We start from the raw sequence: 25,354 nt of genomic DNA, 5'->3' as shown, positions 1-25,354 counted from the left end.
TTCTTTATTACTATAGAAGCAATGTGTCAAAAGCCATTTTGTCAATTTTAATTTAAAAGTGTGTCCTTGCAACAATTTATTTTCATTTGGCAAATTGTTGAAAATAATTATACACCTGTTGAAGCAGTTTTCCTCATAAAATAGTATATGGCAACAAGGTTGATACAAAAGATTCATAATTTTTGCTGCCTTTGGTTAATTTCACCACGTGTTTTGAAATATTGAGGATAAGTTTTGACAAATACACAGATATCCCTAATGTACGGACAACGGCACATCAGACTACATATTTTTGTTCGAAAATCGCCTTGATGTGCTGGCGTAGACACCAATGACTCACCTCCTTAGGAACTGAAGTACGCTCTCTTTATCATCAGTAGTCAATGTGCGAACGGTGTAAGCAGTGGGTGGCATAGCGCAGATCTGAAGTGCTGCTAAGCGCGCTCCCAGCTCGTCGCCCAGCTGAGGGGTAAAAATAGCATTGGAAGCATTTGCTGCTACATTCAAGCTGTATTTTATTATCGGATTCTCAGTTTTTCGCGATTGATATACATTAGAAATAAAATTATTTTTAACCGACTTCAAAAAAAAGGAGGCAGTATTTTTTGTGTGAATGCTTGTGTTTAGCAAGAGCGTATCTCAATAGTGATCCATTGTGAATCATTGGTTTACAAACTTCGGAGTAATTGCGTTGATTTTCTTAAATAAATAAATAAATAAATAAGTAACGTAGGTACACAGAAAAATACAGTCGAATTGAGACCTCCTCTTTTTTAAAGTCGGTAAAAAACTTGATTATATTTTAGAACACTGATTACGTACAACTACGCGAGAATAACAACTACCCGTAACTGAAACACGGAAAACCTATTCTGTATAGGTTATTGAAGAAACCACGTGAGAAGTACGTGACAATACGTAATATTTGGTGCGGTGTTTAAACAATTGTTGGCTGAAGATTCACATTATATGGGGTGTTATAAAAATATTCTATAACACTGCCAATATATTCTTATTTTAATTATAACATTTTTATTTTAAAAAACTGACCTCAAAAGTATGTGGAATTACATCTATTTTCCAGGTTTTATTGAAATCTTTTAACGGAACGTGGTTGAAATCAATAAACCGGATGCATCCCCTAATTTTCCACTCTTAGAGGTAAAATATATTCATAAAAATTTAATGGGATCACTACTGAGGTACCCCCTTTCCAACAAAAAACGTACACAAAAAAGTACAGGCGAAAATTAAGATATTTTTAATTAAAAAAAAAAGAAAATCTTTTACAGCCACCTCATTTCTTTATTCTTTATTTAAATAACCAATGACGTTTAAGTCCATTAGGCCTTCTTGAATGAATGAATTACGTGAACTATTCTTAAATAACATATAAAATTATATTAATATAACTAACTTTAATGTAAATATATTAGAATTAGCTAACGTACAACAGGCAAGGACCGGAAAACTCCTTCATTTGATTAACTCTATCGATAGTTCCATATCGATATTAAATGTCTACCCCAACGATATGGTTTCCCTTACGAATGTTTGATTTTTTTATTGTTTTTTTATTGTCCGAGTCGATTACTTGGCCCTATCATTTGGATGTCCTTTCGAATAAGGTTTAACTACTTGTAATGCGCTTTTTTGTTTGTAACAGGTACAGGTAGTAGCAGTAGAGCCCTTGTGAAAGAGTTCGTCCAGGGTAGTACTACCTTACCTATTTCAGCCGCCAAGCAATAATGTCAGCATTACTGTGTTCCGGTTTTGGGTGCTGGTGAAATTACAGGCACGTGAGACTTGCCCACTTATGCCTCAAGGTGACGAGCTTAAACAAAAGTTTTTGCCATTCTTTAAGGGCTATTATTTGGTGTGGTGTTAAGATATCATGCCAATATTAATTTATTGTTTTTTGCGTTCTACAAACACTTAAAAGGGAAACCCTATTGATAGCTTTCGTTGTCGGTTAGTAATTATCCGAATAAATCAGTTAATCAATTCTTGTTAACATTTCGTTGGAGTAAATCGGAGATGTGCATCTTTTACATGCTTATACAAAAATTGGCTTTAGTGTTGGACCATAATCTATCGAAAAGTCATTATCGACTTGCAAACGTTTAATTAAAGTCGATCAATATATCCTTAATAAATCTGTCTCTACCTGTGTTTTCCCCTTTGCCTGGAAAGACGCTTATGTCATTCCACTACCGAAAAAAACCAAACCAAGCTTCCCTTCAGACTATCGTCCTATTTCAATTCTTCCTTTCCTGTCGAAAGTCCTAGAAAAGCTTGTTCACTGTCAGTTGACTAATTTCTTAAACAAGAACAACCTTTTCAATCCTCTCCAGTCTGGTTTCGAAAATCACTGATGACATCCGTTTGGGTATGGAAAATCAACAATTGGCTGTGCTGACACTCTTTGACTTCAGTAATGCCTTCAATGGTGTTGACTTTGACCTATTATTGGAGGCATTGCGTACTCTTAACATATCTCCAGCAGTTGTTGATTGGTTTCGAAGCTACCTCTGTGGACGTAAAGAGAGTTCTTTATCTACGTGGTGCGATATTTCCGCCGGAGTCCAGCAGGGTGGCGTCCTCTCTCCTCTCTTATTTTCTTTGTTTATTAACTCTATCACACAATCCCTCACTTCTTCTTTTCATCTTCATGCTGATGACCTCCAGATTTATGTGGACCTTGAATCCATTCGTCAATGGAGTCAGTCCTTTGGACTTAAAGGTAAGCCATCCAAAACACAATCGATTATTATAGGTAGCACTTGGTTCAATTCTCGTTTAAATCTAGACTCCTTACCCCCTGTGGTTTTCGATGGTGTCTGTATTCCTTATTTGGATACAGTCGGGAATTTGGGTAATTTTTGATAAATGTCTGACTTGGAAGCCGCAAGTTGCTGAGCAGGAAGGTGTTTAATGCGCATTTCTCTTTGAGAAGGCTTAAAAACTTTTTGCCGACTAAACCCAAAATTACTCTGGCCTAGAGCATTCTCCACCCGATACTGGACTATGCAGATGTTTGCTACCCAGATTTGTCAGTGACTCTGCTCAATAAATTGGAACGGCTCCAAAATATGTGTGTTAGGTTCATCTTCGGACTACGTAAATTTGACCATGTCTCCCAATTTCGCGCACAAATTAAATGGCTGCCCATCCATCGGCGTAGAGATCTTCATATCCTTTCACTTCTCTATTCAATTCTGTTCTATCCCTTTGCGCCTTCTTATCTTAAAGATCGCTTTACTTTTCACTCTTCTACACTCTGTCGTCCCCTTCGCTCCTCTGATACTCTCTTACTTAACTTGCCCTCTCATACCTCTAACTTTTATTCCAACTCTTTTACAATTTCTGCTATCAGATTGTGGAATTCTCTCCCTGAATCGATTCGACGATCCCCTTCTCTTGATTCCTTCAAACAACGTGTCAAGGATCACTTCCTCAACTCCTAAATTTCGTCTGTCTACTATCCTTTCATTAATTTCCTACATTTATACTTCATTTTTATTTTTCCTTTAAAGTATATAAGCATTTAATATTATTGTGTATTTATTGTTATGTATGTATTAATAATATTATTGTTATTTGTATGTATATGTATAGCTATCTATGGATATGTATACATTTTTATTATTACCTATTATGTAGTGTACTTATGATGATATTCTTTGGTTGCACCCCTTTTGCATATCCGAAATGTCTATCCTAAGGTTGCCTGGAAGAAATTGCTACATAGCAATAAGGCCGCCTGTTGCACATTGACTTACTACTACTATTATACTTGAGCTATTGTATTGTATTTTAATTGTAATTTTATGTGCAATAAAGAGTATTCCATTCATTTCATTCATTCATGCAATATTCTATTTGGGAATATTTTACTTCTTATGGGAATATCCGGGAATGTCATGTAAGAATTTATTATTTTGCATTTATAAATGCTCAAATATTATAAAAAGTGAATTTGTACAGGAAGAAATATAATTTGAGAGTATATTAAAAAAGCGAAAATTTTATAATATTAATCTGACGATCGCTATGCATTTCCAACCTCAAGATTGATATTAGAAAGAAATTTTTAAAAGGTTTTCAAATAGTGTAAGCTTTTGGTATTTATGCATTGGTACATAATTAATATCAGTGAGTGGTTCAAGTAAATCTTTAACACTTCAATTTATTTTGGAAATAAATAAAAGTTACGTATATAATAGCAGTAATATTATCGACAACAATTAAATCAATAATAATGTTATCATACGTTTATTTGCTTAAAACATGGTCTAACAGAATATGTATAAATACAAAAAAAAGATGTATCGAGAGACAGTGTTAGTACAAACATGTTCGGAATGTATTAAATAGCATGCAAATGTCTAATTGTATACAATGTCAATTGACTACTACTGGTCGAGCGCCTTCGAATTGTACAGAAAAACAGACACCTCTCCGAAGTGAGACAAGTGGTCACGAGGGACTGCGAGTTGCGATAAGCCACGCAAAACGAGCTCTATACACTATACACTATACACATTGGCGCTCGCGAATGCGAGTGAATACTCGGTCAGCTAGGAGAGTGACACCGAACGATGGCAAGGCAAGGCAAAACACGTTGATAATTGGCGTTCACTCGGCAACGTTGGGCCAACATGTCACTGTATTGTTGGCTTTAGAAAAAAGTAATTTCTAGTAGTTAGAGATGTCAGTGGGACAAAATCGGAAACGAGTGGATAATTTTATTTTCAGGAACTAAGAATGCCTAGTAAATGAGTCTTGTTTAATCTAAATTAACTATAAAATTATTTACCGACAAATCTAATGATGGAATTGCATTATCATATAATCTAGTTACATTCAAAGTTCTGTTAAATTTTGACTCTTCAAAATGCAAGCGAACAAATGAAGATGGTCTTTTATCCTATATTTATATTCGGCAGTCATAGATTTCCAACCATCCTTTCTTTCTTGTTTCATTTGTAGGTTAACTTGATATAATAAATTGAATAATAATAAAATGATAAAAATCTCGTAGGGGATTGTTTTAATAACAGACTATCGATAATATGTATGCTTACAAAAACAACGCTATCTCAATATAATCGTTAACAACAATCATCAAAATCATCCGGTCATTGACAACAGGTAAACTACACAGATAACAATGTTGTACCTACCTATTACAAATTGAAGAAATACTCGACCACAATACTAAATAAAGTAAAACGTCTAACACGTCACACAATAGTATTTGCAATAAAATAAACGAGCAATGTGAAGGGATCAATAAGTTTGCAATGTTTGAAATAAATTTGCAATTGTGCGCAAAGATAAAAATGACAAATACAATACGTGTAAGTATATCTGTATTACACGGTCCATTTAAATCTGTAATAAAAATGAAGGCGATTGTTAATCATACACCGCAAGAATTTCGTAGTCTCCTGGTACAGTAAAGTAGGTTTTTTCAAAGGAACGTCCAACAGTCTCCGTTCCAAAGTTTTGAGATAGATGTTGCAATGTACGTTAGTACCCATTTGTTCCACATATCTTTCAATAATGGCGTTTTGACTTCTTAATTACTTATTACGTTTAACGAAAACGTGCACACACTCATAACCCCGCACTAGGGAAACACATAGACAACCACCAAGAAATAAATGTAGGCCATACAAATATTTCTCCCGGGCCGAGAATCGCGCCCGGGACCTTTGAGTGGCAGTCCAGCATGATTAATCGTTCGGCCACGGAGGCAGTTTTTATAGTAATTAGAAAGAGTACTCATATATATTTGGTAGAAAATAATTACCTAAACTTGAATGAAATAATACAGATAGAATGCATAAGAAGGTCTAAAATCCTGGAATTATTAAACATAAAAGGCAAAAAAATCAAAACCAAATGTTATATTTTCCTTAAAATTACAAAACATTTCTTCTAAATACGCTACCATAGTAAATTAATAGCGAAGTTTCGGAGGGAGGTATTATACACTCTATGTGATTACTTCCTTCCTTCTGCTTATTCCGATCTCTGCATATTATATTGAGATTGGAGTGAAGTTGTCACCTTATATCTAGTACGCCAAGTAAAGTATATTTGCTATCTCTTCATATAACACGTTTGTTCTATATTTCATTGTTATCTCAAGAAACGAAGATTGCAATGATAGCACATAATATATATTATAATCTAACAGACTAATCACCTAATGTAATTAATTTTGTTTGGTCTCTTTTGATGATTCTCATCAATGCTAAAATATCTTTTGCGACCTATATAAGGCGTTTGAATGTGTGCGCCATTATATATTAAAGCAGCTTTTTACAGTTTAAACTGAAAAAGACACGGTGATCATACCAGTGACCAGGAACCCAGCAAATTCTGTTCTCCAAATAGGTAGTTATCTAGTTCCTATTGTAGCCTGCATTCCATTGGCTTGAACTGTACATAAAATTAGCTTAACCACTTACTATTTTGTAACGTTCAAATTGAATTTCCTTGTAGTTATAATAGATGAAAATAAGTATCAAGGACTAAGATCACAAATATTTAGTACTCTGCGTAGGGTGTGAGAGTGTTTTCAATAAGCAAAACTGTACATTGAACCTTTGTAAGTCAATGATTGAACCCTAAATATTCAATGACGATAAAAGATTATTTAGTTTTTTACTATGTAAAATTATTTTTATTTCTGGGTTATCAATATCACGTTCTAATTGTTTCTAACATAAAAACATGAAAAAACTTTATTTACAGGGCAACGAAAATTTGAAATTTGCGTACAAATTCTCGGGTTTTTCGTTATTCAAAGACAACAAGACAACTTTATATTTAAAATGTACAATATATTTCGACCAAAATTCTACAAATTGACGACAAAGAACGTAGAAATATGTAGATTTGCGAGATTATGTAAATACCATTGTGGCAGTCACAAACGTAAACTGTCAATGCTATAGTCACTCTTTTTCACATAGTTTCTGCGCAATTTAACAGAAACCAATACCGTCAAACCAGAAACAGAATCTTTTCGATAATTTGTTATATATAATTATAACAAAAATAATTTGGAAGCTTCTTAAAGGAAATCCAAGTTATAGGACGTATGTATATGGCTTGTTACGGTAGAAGACAAAAATTGTGACAAATTCTTAGGACAAACTTAACAGAACTTTCTAATCTACGGCATTGACTCAAATGAGTAAAGTTCATAGAGCTTCTTGTGCAAGAGTTCGTCCAGGGAAGTAATGCCACCTTATCTATTTCTGCCGCCAAGCAGTGATGTCAGCATTACTGCGTTCCGGTTTGGATCGGTAAGAGTGTTGGTGAAGTTACAGACACGTGGGACTTGTTAACTTGTGTCTCAGGGTGACAGGCGCAGTAGTGCCCCTAAGATATGTAAACTGTTAGGAATATGCGTGTTGCCACAATGCCACAACCATTTGATAGTCTGCTTGAAAGATTTGCATTCAGCAAGACAATTTATGTACTTGATACGTTAACGCAATTCACTTAATAATGGTACCGGAGCAATGCGTTTCGAAGGACCCAAGGTCTGTCCCTTAAAATATTTGCATTTGAATAATTTGCAAGGCAGAATAAAGACCCAAGTAGTAAATCCGTTTAAATAACTGTCTAGTCACGACAATGCAGAATAGATTAAAACGGCTGCCATTCAATTATGCGTGGTGCAATTTTATATATGAAGTTTGCTTCTTGGTCTTAAGACAAGAAAAAGTTTTGTTTCTATTTATTAATATTAGTCAATTTTTATACAGTCGAATAAAATAACTTTTTTTATAAAAAAAGTTAGTATAATTACATCTATTTGCCAAAATTTATTGAAATCTGTTACAGGAAAGTGGGTGAAAACGGATTCATCCCCTTGTTTGCCACCCTTATAGGTAGATTTTTTTTTCAAATTTAAAAGGTGTCAATACTGAGGTACTCTATTTCCAACAAAAGAAGATCATGATATTAAAATGGGTTTACAAATCGCGAGTTATCGCATAACATACATACAAAAAAAAATTCATTCGAATTGAGAAGTTTCTCCTTTTTTTAAAGTCGGTTAAAGATATAAGAACGTTTTGATTATTTTACTTTTTATATTTCTTACTTATATTATTCGGATTTCAGATGATGTATCCGTTCTATGTACTACTTGAATGTGGGTTTAATATCATGCTACTCCAATCTTTGATTATAAACCTAGTAAACCCGCACTAGTTTTACTTGAATTAACAGCACAATCATAAATTTTAATACCTCCGGACATAAATAAAGAAGTAGTCACGACAATAGACTTGTAATATGCGGTAGTAAATCCGGAAACTAGATAAACACTAGGTATTTTACGTATTCCTAGGACAAAGTGTAGTTGTAACCATAATAGGACTTGGCTTTACTATAAATTGATACCTGTCCAACGTAATGGAAAATGGCTAAGTTGCAGCGTTAACTTCCGTTGCGAACGGCATGTTTTAGTTAATTAGAACCTTTTGTGTGGATACTGAGAACAATAATTGTAACTTTTTCATTGAAATAAAAAACAGACCTCAAAAGTTTGCTTATCAGCATTCTCCGATTTCCATGGGATCCCCTAATCACATTCTGACTTTTTGGTGACAGTGGAACTGTTACGGACTCCTTTGTACATTTTATTTTCTGGTTGTCATGATGACGGTGACTTGTTGATTACATGTCAAAAGAAAAGTCGACTTTTTAACGGAAAATGTGATAGGCAATTTGTGATAGCCGAAACTAACCCGGAACAGCATTAGGGACCACCTCGTGAGTATACCAAACAAAAGAAGAATTTTCAAAATCGGTCCACAATTGATGGAAAAATTGGTGAATACACGGACATGCCATAAATTCGAGGATTTCCTTTGATTTTCATGGAATCCCTCATCAGATTCTAACTTGGTAACAATGGTACCACCACGAGAGTGCACCCTTTCAAACAAAAAAGAATTTTCAAAATCGGTCCACAATTGACTTTGATTGAATATCTGAAACATACATACTGCCGAACGTGTAACTTCCTCCTTTTTTTTTGCAGTCGGTTAAAAATAGTGTAGTATGACAACAATGTTTTATTACAGTTCTCAGGTTTTCGCGATTGGAAATGACAATATTCTTTCGGATCTAAATCTGTAAAGAGCTATCGGTTTGTTTGTAAAAACATGAATTCGGTTTAGATCTGAAAATAGTATAATTTCCATCGTTTTGTACAGTTTCTTAGACGAACAAGTTGTACGCCTGATGACAAAGGACACGCCTCCCAAGAACAGTTGCAGTGCTACTCAAAATTCACCTACTTATTCAACTACTACCATTCATTTTCATCGGAGTTACATCTATTTGTCAAGCTCTATTGAAATCGGTTATTAGAAAGTGTGCGAAGCCGGATTCATCCCCTAGTTTGCCACCATTAGAGATGAAATCGTTTCTTCAAATTTAAATGGGACCAATACTGAGGTACCCTCTTTCCAACAAAAAAAGAATCATCAAAATCGGTTCACAAATGCGGAGTAACAGCGTAACATACATACAAAAAAATACGGTTGAATTTGAGAACCTCCTCCTTTTTTTGAAGTCGGTTATAATAGTCATTAATTCAGATTTTTAAGATTGTTTGTTCATGTTAATTTAGTTATCATATGATAATTATATTGTAACGGACTAAGTACCTTTTACTAAACTGTTTTCATCCTTGTTGAAAAACAACAATGTTGTCTAGAAAACTATCAACATGATATTCTATTGTACAGAGAAAATTGCGTAGTTACAGTTCAGCCAGCGTCATTATTTCTAAGCATGTGTACGTGCATTGATGCATGTAGATGAAGCGCAAGATGTGTGAAAGGCTGTGACCTCCCAACCCCGATATGGGAAAAGGGCGTGAAATGGTGCATGTATGTATGATAAAATTGATATAACTGCCGGACTAGTATGAACATAATGAATTGAATAGACAACCATATTATTCCGTTTATTTCCATGCATCAGTTCCACTGATTAGAAATATTTAAAAATTGGAATAAAATAAAAAATAATCCGCCAAAAGTGTATCGGTAATGCTATGATGGGGTTCCGTAACCATTCAGCATTCTACGTCAACCTATTTGGGCGTTATAATACGAGCGTTCTTTTGCTGGATCGTTTGACTAGTTCGAAAAAATAATTTATCGAAATATTTCTCTCAAGTACTTATGTACTGAAAATCACAAGAGCTTATTCCTTATTTATTTCAGTTTGCTTACATTGATGTTTCAAAAGTTAATAGAAGCCTCTCTAAAAGGTTTTTTTAAAGGGAATATGTCAAGACTTAATCGTCTTGGTTCTTAGTATCTTAACTTTTATTGCTATATTTATAAAGCCCTATCGAACAATATCCCACTTGATCATACGCGTACAATAGTTATTTTATTGTATTTTTTTGGATTGCATGTGGTGTATAAAATATTCCAAGAGTGTCTACGTAACAATTATGAAAACTTTATTTTCCGCAATTCCGATTGATCACAGTAATTAAAAATGCATTCTTGTTACACCTCGACAAACCTGTGTATTGCAAGTTTCTTTATAACCTGTATATTTCTTTATAACTTGTATATCTTTGTATGGGAGATTGTTTTTTTGTTCTGTGTGATCAAAGTGAAAACTTTAGTTATGCATTTTTTCATAGTTTTAATCCTCGTCGCAAGAGGAGGTTATAACATTTGGGACGACGCTACCTCTTTAATCGTCATCTCACCTTTTTACCACACACTTTTTTCTGGTTCGTAGCCACTTACTTTAGAAAATTTGAATCTTTCTCGTCCTTTTCTTCGTTATTCTTACTTTGGTTCGTTCCGTTGTCACTCCCATCAAAATTCTCGATGAGAAAAGACTCAATCATGTAAGCATCACGTATTTTAACTGCTTATAAAGCATTAGATATATGTATATATACGAATACAGGCCCTTTTGGGGTAAGTGTCTACTTTTGTTAACCCGTTGTATATATCATTGTATTTTTCTCCTCACTACCTCGGAAGGCCTTTCTTTCTCATTAGAAATCTGCGCGCAAAAGCGTTTTTTGCACGCTAGCGTGGGAAAGGTTTTTGAAATTCGAACTTGACGATGGACTGTGGTGCGCATAACTTCCAAAATTCTTCTTAACTAAAATTTTCTTTCGATGAAAAATAAAAACATAATGACACGTTCAACTACGCGATTTGTCGTACATTATTTAAGTAATATAAATCCGTTGGTATATTTTATTCTTATTATTGTTGACATTAAATTGACAACGATAACTATTTTTTTTAATTAAAACTGATGTGTTATAGTTTAACTGTTTTTCTTTCATCTACCATTTTACTCGCAATAGTGAGGTTAAGTTGTGTGTTTCACTCGGCAGCAAAATTGTTCTGCGTCTGGTGCCTTGAAGCCCTCGCTACGCTCAGGATTCCATTTCTGAACTTTTACAAATAACTATTGTTACAGCTTTCCTGTTCCCTTTTTACCCCTTTCTTTAACAAATTTTATGCGGATCTAGCTTTCACTGTTTAATTTAGCCAAGGCTGGGCTACAGTTTGAAGCCTTTGTCTGTGTATCTGTGTGTCTTTAGGTATGTCAGTGGTATCGTAGCTCCCAATATCTGTCTAGATAGATGATGTTTTTTTTATTTCAAGGCTAATTTAATCGGTATGGTTCTTAGGTATATTTGATGAACATCGGTAAGCTGTCTAAAGGCCATTAGCTCTTTTGGGTAAAATCATGTTAGTTTTCTCTACCTAATTTTTGTGGTAGTTTTGATTATTTAACTGTTCGAATATATATTCGTGAAACATTAAATAATTCTTCAGGATTCTACACTCGAAAACAAAATAATACTTCATTATAATATCTTAGAATGTGAATTCAAATAATAAAAATTGCCACCGAAATTAGGTAAAGAAAACTAACCTGAAAATTACTCTTTTCCCAGTTAGTGTAAGTCCCTTCCCAGTTAGGATCGGAGTCATAAAATTAATAAGTATTTATTTAACTTCCACTTGTCCGATCAACTTGATGTTTGGCATACCATGTAAATCAGATGATATTACCGTAAAACGTTAACCGTGTTTGGACTCATTATAAGCGTATCGACGTGATGTTAGCATAAGAGTGGTGAATCGGGTTTTTTTAATATTAATTTATTTTTTGATTTTACAAATGTTTGTTACAGCAAAACTTTATAATATTGTTAAAGTAATGTAGCGTCAAAAACTCAGTAAAGTGTATATATATAGCAATGTGTATTTTATATCATATTTGTTTCCTCCTCACGAAAATTACATAAAAATCATGTGCAAGATATTTACTCTAAGGCGACGAATGTTATCTTAATTGGTGCGAATAAAATGCACTCGGACGGACATCGAAACTATACGGATTATTTGTTTTGACTATGAAACCCTAAAAATCCGTACATCTCTTTGAATTATAACATTATAGGGATAATTGTATTAATAAATCCACTTGTTCTAATTCTGAAATGAACAAATATATTTGTACGTTAGTTTCTATTAGTGCAGATGAAACGTAGACCTTCCATTAGTTTGTTTACGAAAACATCGTCAACACGTCATTCTTCGCACGTCCTGAATGCATCACTCATTTAAGCTTATTGTTCGCTTAATATATATATAGCATATATAGCATTATTATATATATGTCTATGTATTTAACTCATACATTGCGCATATAGAACACGTATTTAATTGTCTTCAAACCAGTTTGAACTACTTTTAATTCTGATAACCTCTTATCGCTGAAACTGGAAGAAGATCAATATAGCTATTATGTATATGAGGTGCTAATAAATTAGGTACGGATAATTTCATAATCGACGATTCGCAACAAAAGGACCAATTTAATTACATTTCAAGATTTTACTTTTCCGTACAAAAAAAAAAACGAATTCATAATTTTTCGGTTCACATCTGCAAAATGACACCTTTCAGTAGAGAGGTGGCATAATTCTTTGAAAGAAATGCGTCGATAACTTGCCTATATATTTCACATAGTAAACACAATTTGTTTCAGGTAGTTCGTATTATTTTCCTTTGAGTTCAAAACATTACATTAAATACAAGCATTCTGTCCAAACATATTCCTTTTGTGCCTCAAGTTAAGTAATACTGTAAAATTGATATTGTTTTACATTTTAATATTGAAGTAGCCAAATCTTAATCGCTAAATTGGAATTTACGGGTGTGTATACTTTCCTAATTTTTTTGCAAACTTATGTAGAGTTATTGCAATTATATTTGTTAGCACCCCCTATTATATACCCCCCATAACCTATATTGTTAGCACCCCGTATATTTACAAAGATTATTTCTTAGGACTGACTGATTTTTTTTTAAATAATAAAACTTCAATGATATAAATAAATTAACGCTCGTAAAGACCACTCTATTTTATTTGTTAAGAATAACAAGTTAAACTGTCTTTTTCTTCATATTTAAGATCTTGCCTGTTGACGGTGGTCAAATAAAAATCGCCAGCCATCTTTGTTCAACGTTTTGAGTTCCTGATACGGCACAACATTAATTTTTTCCCATTAATCCCTTCTGAATTTTTTGTTTAGTCAAAATACACAACATTTTCGAACATTTTGCTGTATTAAAAATCCAAGCACATGCGTGGCCAGAAGCGACCACACACACCTTTCTTTTTCAAGATAAGCTGGATAGTATTTCTATTATAACCAAAAGTGGTCACCAAAAAGGGTCAACCAAAGAAACGAAGGAATTAAAATCCCCGTTTGCAAATAAACTATTTTGGAAAGTTTCAACTCTTTGTAGTACACCCTAACTTAAATATCAGTGTATTTTTACTTTTTTTTAACTGTCTCCGTGACCGAACAGTTACCATGCCGGACTACCACGCAGAGGTCCCAGGTTGATTTCCCGGGCCGGGTGAAATATCTGTATGGCCTACATTTATTTATCTCGTGAGTTTGGGAGTAAAGTGTGGTTGTCTATGTCTGTGTCCACGGCATCGGCACCCGCGCCACTGAGATACCCTAGTGCGGGACTTTCCAAAAAATAATTATCGAAATCGGCTCACAAATGTAGGAGTAATACAGACGAATTGATAACCTCTTCCTTTTTTGTAGTCGGATAATAATAATGCACACACTCAACACTAGGGTAACCCTGAATCGCAGATGCCGTGGACACACATAGACCACCACAAATTATACCCAAACTCACGAGAGAAATAAATGTAGGTTATACAAATATTTCTCCCGGCGCGGGAATCGAGCCCGAGACGTCTGTGTGATAGACCAGCATAGCAACCGTTCGGCCACGGAGGCAGTATTTTTCAGATCTAAATCACGTTATTTGTATTTTCAAACAAACCGGGTTTTACAGGTCCCATAGTCACGGGTGAATAGTACCTGTAAACGGCCCGAAACGTTGGTTTGTTTGAAAAAAAAAAAACAAATATAGGTGATGTAGATCCGAAAAAGTAGTTTCATTTCTAATGTGTAAAAATCACGAAAACCAAACAACTCGATAGACGAATAATAGTTTAGACTAATAAATGAATTATCATCATCAACCCATTCATACTTCCCACTGCTGGGTACGGATCTTTTCCGGTCCTCCGACATTTTTCAGGGGTTGTGAACCTACTTCGACGCGCAGGCTTCTATGCGAGGTTTTCCTTCAACGTTGACAAAAAGTACTAAAAATTAACAAATGTACCTCACTTTAATACCTCTGCCGTCCACTAACTAAAACATGGTTAAGTGACAAATGGTCAAATATCCGTTTTAAACAGCAAAAAATGGAACACAAAATTCACGTTTAAAAAACAGTTAAAATTAGTTAACGTGTTCGACTTGTTGGAACTTACCTTTTTTTTTTACGATGCATAGCTGAAATGTCATTAAATGATGTCAATATTCTAAAACTGTGCTATGGTTTTTTTATGACATCTCAAAAAAATATTTTATGTTTTAGTTAGCCGACGGCCGACCTGTGGTGCTATGTACCGGTATTGTATTCGAGTCGTTGACCTCTCAATTCAGAAGTAACCGCACCCCCACTATCAAACCTCTTTGTCATTGCCAAGTAAAGGGCCTATAAAAATGCCTTGTCTGTTGTTTTATATAAATAAAAGTGTTCAACAGTTCTCAAAACAACTCTTACACTTTTGTTTTTTTTAAAAAGAAAATAAATGTCAAAATGACTTGTTTCATGGGGACTTTATAACAATAATAATTTAAAAAATTGTATTTTGTAATCTAATTTAAATAAATAAAAACATATACAAGACGCTTAGATGCATGTTTTTATTTAGTGGAAAACCGAATGCAATGTTACGGTGTATATTTTTTAGGTCTGGTGGTCCAGTAGTCAGTAATCTGGGCGCTACTTGAGGAGGTTTTAGATTCGATTCCTGATAGATTCTGCTTTAGGTGGGATCGTAGTTAATTTCGTTACTCGTTTACGTTATTCGTCTACATTACGGTGACCCAACACAGAGCACGCAACTTGTTGTACCCCTTGTGCCCTAATACCTGCATCGATTTTGATGATTTTTTCTTATAAGGTCTCCCCTATAGAGATCTCTCTCTGCGTGGCCAGAGATAACGCAGTCAAGGTGACAAGATACTATTCAATAGTCAAAAATTTCAAATTTCAATATAGTCCTAAAGTAAAAGTAGCGTCGACTCTATTAAGTAGAAGAAGTTTAGTAGCAGTAGAGCTCCTTGTGAAAAAGCTCTCCAGAGAAGAACTGCCACCTTACCTATTTCTGCCGCCAAGCAGTGACGTGAGCATCATTGAGTTCCGGTTTTGTATGGGCACATGGGACTTGTCAACATATGTCTGAGGGTGACGGGCGTAGTGGCAGTGTCCATAAGATCTTTCCGATTTCAAGCTCTGAGTGGCACTGCAGCTACTATAGACGCCAGGTGCACGACTTGTTCGTCCCGTTACTTATTATTATAAACAAAAACAAATTATGTATATCGTCGGTAGAAATGGCGTACATTTTAAATTTTTGTTCAGGGGAGTATATTATTTTAGTTTTTCACAACTGTTTTGAAATGTTTACTTCCTGTTTTAAATTCAGTTTTAAAACAGGACGTAAATATTTTAGAACAATCGTTAAAACCTAAAACATGCGCCATAAATTTCTACAAAACACCGACAATTTTCACAACTGTCCTAGTTAAGCATAAAAGTTGTCCGTCTAATTTATTTTCTTTAAACCTCTCTCATTGAAAATTTTACATCATTCACATTATTTTACGTCATTTTACAGATGTGGCCTTTCTCGATATACCAAGAGTGCGTATTATTGTTATTATTAAATTGGGCGCAACGTGTATAGATAATTAAGTACATCTGGTAATCTGTAAGAAAAAACCAGCGAAGGAACCGGTTTATTCGCAATCATAGCTGTTTCCACCATAACTAAAGGACGGCCTTGATTGACGTGAGGGTTTTTCTAATCGAATATCTAATTTTAACTGCTACAACGATTTTGAAAGTCATTAAACAATTAACCTGTTCGTATTTCGTCATCTGCAAATTTTTCTATTGAATTAAATAACATGTGTTTACTCATATTGTAGATTTTTGTTCTGAGAATGTTGTTTTTCCACGGTCTGTCTATAATTTGTTTGGTGTAAACCACAAAATTAATGTTGATTATCGATTTCTCAGACTTAATATTTCCGTTAATTGTATGAATACAGACGAGGTTTTTGTAGTGGAATCCTAATTCTTATTAGGGATTTTAATTCTTGTTCTTAGTGTGTCTGTGACGTTTATATTCTTTCTCTCTGACGTCAATTGCGGGTAGCATTTTAATTGAAAAGGCATATTACAAAACTGAAAATTACTTGTTAGATAAAGATGTATGGAAAGACGACATGGCTCTAGATTCCACACAAAGATTCAATGTAGCCAATGAACAGTAGCTATTTCAAGTGCACACTTATTTTACGTATGGAATAAATGATTTTTAACTTTGTATTAATAGCTATCTATAACGCGCAGGTGTGTGTGACTGCCATGCAGAGGTCCCGGGTTAGATTCCCGGACCGGGAGAAATATTTATATGGCCTACATTTATTTCTCTCGCGAGTTTGGGTGTCATTTGTGGTTGTCTATGTGTGTATCCATGGCACCCGCGGTACAGGGTTTCCCTAGTGTGGGTTATGAGTGTGTGCGTCTTATTATTATTATTATTACAAGTTCACCTAGTAACAGATGAAATACATCTTGCTCTGAACGGCATTACCTTAACATTTTAGGGCTGTAAAGGGCTATAATTTTTTTTTTTGATAATTTTACGCGGTAACTCCGGATTCGTGAACCGATTTTCATGATTCTTTTTTCCTCCAAAAGAGGGTGCTTCGGTATTGGTCCCATTTCAATATGAAGAAATATAACTAAATAAAACTTGGCAAATGAATGTAATTCCACGAATTTTGGAGGCCGGTCTTTTTATAACAAATTTATAATTATGTGTAGTGTGTTTGATAGTTGCTAGGCTATGGGGGTGGCATAGTCTCTTGAGAATATACCCACTAATAAAAGAAGATGTCCCTGGGTCGATACATATATACGATACACATATTTGAATGAATTAACGAACATATATAATATATATGACATATTTATTATAGTGCACCACCATATTACAATGAGGAAGCAAACGTCAGGTCACGGTTGCAGCGAAAGGCGAGCACGGGCATCGAACTCTGGACCTTGATATTGATCGTGAGCAAGGTCCGTTCACTCGACATTTAGCATTTAGACCTCCTAGGCCCACTAATTGATTAATGCGATATTTGCTTGCATTTCGTATTGCTAGCGTTCTTTCTGTAAAACATATTTGCAATAGGTTTACTTAGGTTACACTATTTAAACCATTTTGAATTGCAATTAAATTGTAAAATTTCCAATAGATGCAATGTATGTCATTCTAAAATAAAATTGGTTGTTTTTACCTGTTTTACGTACATTTATATGCTATTTTTGCCTGTTCAAAATATAAAAGCCTACTCGTTTTCTTAGAAAAACATGGCAATGTAATTTACATAAAAAAGGTGCTCGCGATAACTAAGATGTATACAAAGGTTTGATGTAACCGAGTTTATTTTAGGATCAATAGAATCGTTTGGAATACATATGATAATAATTTAATTCTTTTTCGGATTTTTAATGAATAATCCGAAAATTTGGTTGTTGCGGAGTTTAGATAAATAGAGTCTACGTACCTATCCCAAATTAATTAAATTAAATGATTTAATTTAAATTAGTTAATTTTTAATGTAGGTACTTAAGTGATGTCCCGAATCTCAAAAAAATCCGGAACAAAGAAATGTTACCGTGGAGAAGTCTCCTCTTTCTGGCTATGCTCTTCGAGGTTTATGTAGAAATAGTCTACCTATGCATATGACGTATAAACTTGATGACTTGAAATGCTCAAATTTATAAAGTATCTTTTAGATATCGGAATTATTCCGCCCGCGTTACTGTTAATAACAGTTCCTAGTAATAGGTATATAACAATTATAAATACTTATAACAAACGTCACAATATCAATTATAAGGATGTGGTTTGTCACGATCCATGTAGGCAGAACAAGGTCGGTATATATTGCGAAATGATAATATGATTGTTACCAGTCAAAGGTGCCTCTGTAATATCCTTTACAGCGTGTAAAGAACAGTTAGTTTTTAACCGACTTGAAAATAGGAGGAGTTCTCGATTCGACTGTTTTTTTTGGCTGTATGTTACGCGGTTACTCCGATATTTGTGAATTGATTTCCATGATTCTTTTTTTTGGAAAGGGGTTACCTCAGTAGCGGTTCCGTTAAAATTTGAAGAAAGTGTTCCATCTCTGAGGGTGGCAAATTAGGGGATGAATCCGGTTTTTTGGATTTCACACCGATTTCAATAAAATTTAGCAATTGTTATTGTGTATCCAGTTTTTAGGTTTTCGCGATTGTTACACATAGGAAATGAAACTGTTTTCCGGATTTAAATCAACCGAAAAATATATAATAAATAAATAAAGTCAACATAAAATAAAGCCGAATAAAGTCAACCGTGACCATGGGACCTGTAAAGGGCCCGAATCGTCGGTTTGTTTGAAAAAGCAAATATACGCGATTTAAATCCGGAAAAATAGTTTCATTTCCTAATTGTTACGGTGGCCTGGAGCAGACAAACGAGAGGAACTCCTTAACGGTGTTTTTTTTTATAAAAATTAAGTGTGCATTTGACCTCCATCTCACCTGATGGAAAGTGACGATGATGTCGAGGATCTATCATGCACACCTAATTATGCCTATTCACTCTCGCTTTGAAAAGGTCCAATTTATAGCGTTCGGTGAACAAGTCTGCAGGCAGGGAATTCCACTCTGTAGCCGCTCGCCATACAAATGTGGAAGCGAAACGCTTCGTGCGAATCCAGGGAATACCCACAACATAGGGGTGGAACCCCTGCCCACGTCTAATCTCTCGGTGATGGAAAGGGGAAGGCGGAATCAAATTATGCAATTCCATCACACGCTCTCCGTGATATATCCTGTAGAATACCGATAGGCTGGCAACTCTACGGGGGTGTTCAAGGCTCTGCAGCTTCGCCTCTACTAATTCCGAGCCTCTTAGCACGCTTGTCTATTGAATCTAGGATGGCTAGTTGATATTTAGCAGAGCCATCCCATAAGTGGCAGCAGTACTCCATACTCGACGGTGTACAGCAGCTACACTTATAACTATTTTAATTTAAAACATAATTGCCAGGTCTCAAACTTTGGGAGTTCCCGGTACTATGATAACGGAGAACGGGAAAAAATAATCGAACCCGGGACCCCCTCATCCAGTGCCCATGGTGTTAACCGCTGGACAACGATCGTCAAATTGTTAGATTATGGATTATGGAAATACGAGCGTTGCAAACAGTGTTGTAAGCGAGGGTTGCAGTGGTGGAAAAGGTGATGCTTCGATAGATTTGTTATGTAGGAGGGGTGGGTGTTAGTAGGTTGACGGAACTTTGGATGGAAACGTGTGGAGATGCAGCACATGACGAAAAAATCTCGATCAGATACAATGCCGGCTTTACCTATGGCGCAGCGTGTTAGGGGTTGTTTAAATTAAATATGTATTTACAAAGAGCAACCCCTAGAGTTTCTATTCTGGAAATTTTTAGAAAAAGTCTGTTACAAATTTATAATAAAATACCTAATCATGTAAAAAAAAATAGCCAAAAACAGTTTATTCTCCTCCAATCTGAAGGTACTTCTAATAAAAAGGCATACTATTGTGTCTCAGAGTTCATGCCAGATTCATGCCAGAGAGCTGTAATAAAAGATTTCTGTGTATTTAACCAACGCACCTATTAAGTATCATGTTCGTACCAAGGCGTTACACACAACATTTTATTTAGCGGAAATAGATTTTACTAGTAAATAATATTATATAAGGCTAACTAGATTTAAGTACATACTGCTGTGCCCTAACAAGCCACATGCGATTCTCTAATTTCATTAACCACTATTTTTGTAGCAGCCCCCGTACCTTTTTACATAAGTTTTGATTATACTGACTCTTTCTACCGACCCTTAGGGTATCGAGAAGGGCACTATAACCTGTACGTGCACTGAAACCTTCTAAGTTCAGGTTCTGAGCCGATCTGTCGATCTGGGCTGATCTGGGGTTCACTGGCTAGTGTACAGTGTTATCACACACCGTTGTCACTGACTACATCCGGTTCTCAAGACGCTAGTGGCTCGGATGAGCCTTACGAATGAGCAGTCCCATATCTCCCTACATTAGCTTTGATTCTAGTGACCCTCCCTACCGACCCTTAGAGCATCTAAGTCAGGTACTAACCCCAGATCAGTCCGTTTACACGGACTTCATCCGATTCTCAGTAAGGCTAGTAGTGCCTTAGGTGGCCCTATTTTCCAGACAGGTACCGGAGCTGTAGGCTCGCTCACTTCCAGTCACGCAGAGCCAACTAACGGTTGCCACTACTACTAAGTCGACTACCAAATTTCCTCGTTGGTGGCAGAGCTGTAAGGCACGCTCTCTTCCCGACGCCGAATGAACGGCGTCTCTCCAGTTCCCACATTCCTACGCGCTTGGAGGGACCAGAGGATGTCTAGCTCATCCTCTAATAGCTCTCCGGGCTAGTTCCGGATTTGCCGGTAGCAGTGTCCTGCGATAATGTCCTTATATAGCTAACGACTTAAAAGGCAATGTGTCCCGCGCATATCCTGGCCATTAGGACCTCGTCTAGACAGCTACTAAGACGCGCTAACAGCGCGCGGGACGAACGCCCCGGTCACATGCTACCGGGGCAGACGAACGTGTTCATCCCTGCAATTATCCACAAACCTCGGCGAGTATCTCTGGCGGAGGGCTCGGTCCGGACGCCCGCCGTACCCTGGTCTTACTGGGGAACCCGTAGTCTCCCCGGACCTCCCTATCTCTCGGGTCGGTAAATAGGGAACGAATGAGCAGTAGACTTTATTCAGTATGACGATTTCAAGTGTAATTTGCTTGCTAAAAAGATTATTTGACGTTGGGTCGCTGAGCGCCTCCATGGAGCCGCGTCATCATCGCTTGTATTTGCATCATTTGCACTCCAATTTCCGATAAAATATAACCCCTAATTCCGGGAAAAGTAGTCCAGTTTCTACCAGAGGGCACGATTGCACCCGGGTGCTACACTGATAGGGGTGTTCATAAAAAGGCCAGTGTAAAAGTATCAAGAATAAATGGGCTTGTGTGAAAAGACTAATGCGAATGGAGGTTCACAGTCTTTAGCTACCACAGTTTGGTCACAGGCGTGATGTATGTATGTAGTCTAATAGCAGTAGAGCTCCTTGTGAAAGAGTTCGTCCAGGGAAGTACTGCCACCTTACCTATTTCTCCCGAGCGTTCTTTCGTTCGTCCCGTCGCTTGACGTCATATAAAAAAGTGTACATAATGCGCATTTATTTACAGTGGCAACGAGGCGCTAAAACGAAAATACCTATAGCAATTTAAATTCATGTTAAATTCGTAAAACAAAATATCCGACAATATTTTACAAATGTCCCTAATTCGAAATATTTATTTATGAAGTCTCAACCTATCTACCTTAAAAAGATATCACTCCGTGTACTAACACCCAGTAGTCACATAATCATTAATAAGAACGAACTCTCGTCTTCATACATCCGTGTAATGTTACGTAAAGCAGAATAAATTAATTTCACTTTATCACCTACATTTATTCAAGGACAAAGTAATAATTTTTAAGCGTTTATTTTACTATTGTATTGTCATTTATTGATTATATAATATGATTATATACACAACAATATTGTATAACACCAAAATCTATATATAATGTTGATATGGCGTAAATATCTCAGCCGTAAAATGGATGATTATTTTGCTTCCATTTTGCCGATCGACTTGAAATTTGTTACAATATGTAAATCCGGTGACACTACAATGATAAATGGTAACGTTGATGTGATGCTGCAACCATGACGATCTGTGGACTACTGAACTCCTCAATAGGCATATTACAAAATTGAAGACTACGTGTTGGATGAAGATGTATAGAAAGACGATATTTTAGTAGCAGTAGAGCTCCCGGTGAAAGAGTTCGTCCAAAGAAGTACTGCCGCTTTACCTATTTCTACCGCCAAGGAGTAATGTCAGCATTACTGTGTTCCGGTTTGAAGGGTAATGGTGCTGATAAAATTACAGGCACATGGGACTTGTCAACTCATGTCTCAGGGTGACGGGCGCAGCGGCAATGCGCCTCAGATCTTTGCGATTTAAAGGGATTGTGATGAGTCTTTTTTGTCGGAAAGGGGTGCCTCAGAAGTAGTCCCATTTAAATTTGAAGAAAGTTTTCCACCTCTAAGGGTGGCAAACTAGGGGATGACTCCGGTTTGGCGCACTCTCCGATAACCGATTTCAATACAACTTGGCAAATAGATGTAATTCCGTGAATTGTTGAGGTCGGTTTATTTAGTACTTTGCACTGAGATTATTATGTTTATACAGTATTGTCAAACCAGCGTAATCCGAGTTTTTTAAAGGTTAGTTGAGAATGGAATGAGCTCTCCTGTGCTCACTATTTTTTACGTTATATTAATGTTAATTCTTATTCTGTGTTTTGTGGAACCTAAAATAAAGTATTTACATACATACATACGCTACGTACACATAATGAAAATTTTCAGGAGAATCGCTGTTATATAAACTGAAATTAATTAATTAAGTAATTTAGAAGATCAAAATTATTTTTCCACTAAGCAGATCTACAGTCGGTGATTAGATGTCCGATATACGCTCGTTCAAATCGATCATAATACACAATGATGGAAGTCAACGCGAGGTCTGTAAAGCTTCTTAGATTCTCTCAGTCGAAATGATAGAAAATCAAGTAAAAAAAATAATTTTATCTCATTCTTACACAAATAACAAATCTAAAAGATTACGAGGCGAATCTACGCTTATAAACTGCATGGTAACGTATTAACTATTTTATCTTGCAGTAATTTCTTCCCAGATAAATCTGCACTCTAAATCGTGTACAAATTAGATTGCAATTTGTTGTGGATTTTCATAACGATTACTCGTATGTTATAAATTATTACGTCGTTGGTATATGTGATAACTAGGTCATAGGTTGATAACGTTCTTATATTGTATATCTAATATAATATATGTTTTTTGCAAATGTGTCATTTATTTTTATAGTACGTTGCAAATTTTTTTCTCACATTTTGTTTGTTTTAATCTTATGTTTTGTCCACAGTAAAGTGATCCACTTTTCGAACGGAAAATATATTACATATAGTTATTCCTTTACAGAAAACTTTCTTAAAACAAGTGTGAAGTGCATATTGTCCGTTAAACATAAAAATAACTTACCGTATACTTATCAATCCTTTCTGTTTCATTTTTCTGCTCGAAATGTCCCTTCTCCTTCAAATTCACAATCGCCCTGGCACTTGTGACAGCCATATTGATTAAAAAAGTTATTTATTTGGAATGATAAAAACAATGAGAACTGTTATTTGCGTAAGGATGGAACGCAGCGGCTCTCGCGTGCTCCAAGATGGGATCACTCCGAGATTCCAAGTCGAAATGGTTGCAAAATGGCTCGCTTCGTTTTATATAAAAGCTACATTGGTCTAGTTCGCGTCGCTCCCTTTCATGCCTTCAACTATACAAATCATACAGGCTATACGGAACTTGTTTTTTTAACCCTTCCCTGCTTGCATCTAAATAATACAGAGCATATGCATGCAGTATTTCGTTAAAACCAGCCGATGAAAAAGAACTTCTTTTAAGGAAATCCTTTAGGGTATTTCAGACAACAGTTTGTGTACAACAGACAACAGTCTTTTTATACAATTATATGTATCCGAAAATCAAATTATTCTTAATACAGTGACTATAGTGACACTAATTGGCTCTTATAACATATTTAATAAAATACAGCAGTTTCACTACAGTCCTAAATAAAATTATACGTACGTGGAGAAGCTAAACAGTAAAAAGAACTTTTGATGTAAAAGTGTAAAAATATATTTAGGTTAATGTAGGTAGCTTCATGAAGACTATTTTTAATCGAGGACGGGGTTCTCAATTGCGTCTCTATTTCCTTTTTTTGTATATCTCTTTTTTACCTCAGTCCCATTTAAATTTGAAGAAAATATTCACATCTAAGGGAGGCAAAGTAGATAATGATTCTGATTTGGTGCATTTTCCGTTAACCGATTGCAATAAAACTTGGCAAATAGATGCAATTCCAATAAAAAAGCCGGTAAGCAAACTATTCAGGTCAGTTATTTTAATAAAAAAGTTATTATCTCTTTACAACTTTTTATTTATCTGATCTTTATTTACTTAGATATACCAAAAGCACATACATAGAGACTGTAGCTTATCTTATAAGTTCATACACATTATGTTATGCCACTAAACAATCGCTTAGTTTTTAAATTTCTATAGAAAATAAGCATAGGTAATAATATAATAATAATAACGCACGCATTCATAGCCCCTCACTAGGGAAACCCTGTATCGCATGTGCCATGGACACACACATAGACAACCACAAACTCACTAGAGAAATAAACGTAGGCCACACAAATATTTCTCACTGCCCAGGAATCGATCTCGGGACCTCTGCGCGGCAGACCAGCTTCGTAACCGCTCGGCCATCGAGGCAGTTAAATATAGAACGAGTTTGTCCAGGTTAGTACTGCCACCTTACCTACTTCTGCCGCCAAGCATTAATGGAGCA

General features: G+C 35.6%; 1 protein-coding gene across 1 annotated transcript in view; it reads right to left on the bottom strand.

The window, feature by feature from the left end:
• The window catches only part of LOC113225579 (dopamine N-acetyltransferase-like), a 41,893-nt gene extending 17,722 nt beyond the window's left edge, over positions 1 to 24,171 (bottom strand). Inside the window, exons 1-2 of the mRNA XM_026457907.1 lie at positions 23,974 to 24,171; positions 341 to 462 (exon numbers count right to left, since the gene is read on the bottom strand). Of these exons, the coding sequence (XP_026313692.1) occupies positions 341 to 462; positions 23,974 to 24,066 (215 nt within the window). The 5' untranslated portion in view covers positions 24,067 to 24,171. The remainder of the gene's footprint in view (positions 1 to 340; positions 463 to 23,973) is intronic.
• Positions 24,172 to 25,354: the final 1,183 nt, after the last annotated feature.

Source organism: Hyposmocoma kahamanoa, unplaced genomic scaffold (assembly GCF_003589595.1).
Source record: "Hyposmocoma kahamanoa isolate Upper Pololo Valley unplaced genomic scaffold, ASM358959v1 168, whole genome shotgun sequence".
Lineage (NCBI taxonomy): Eukaryota > Metazoa > Arthropoda > Insecta > Lepidoptera > Cosmopterigidae > Hyposmocoma > Hyposmocoma kahamanoa.
The sequence above is the reverse complement of the archived record's forward strand: the minus strand, read 5'-3'. Positions and strand labels throughout refer to the sequence as shown.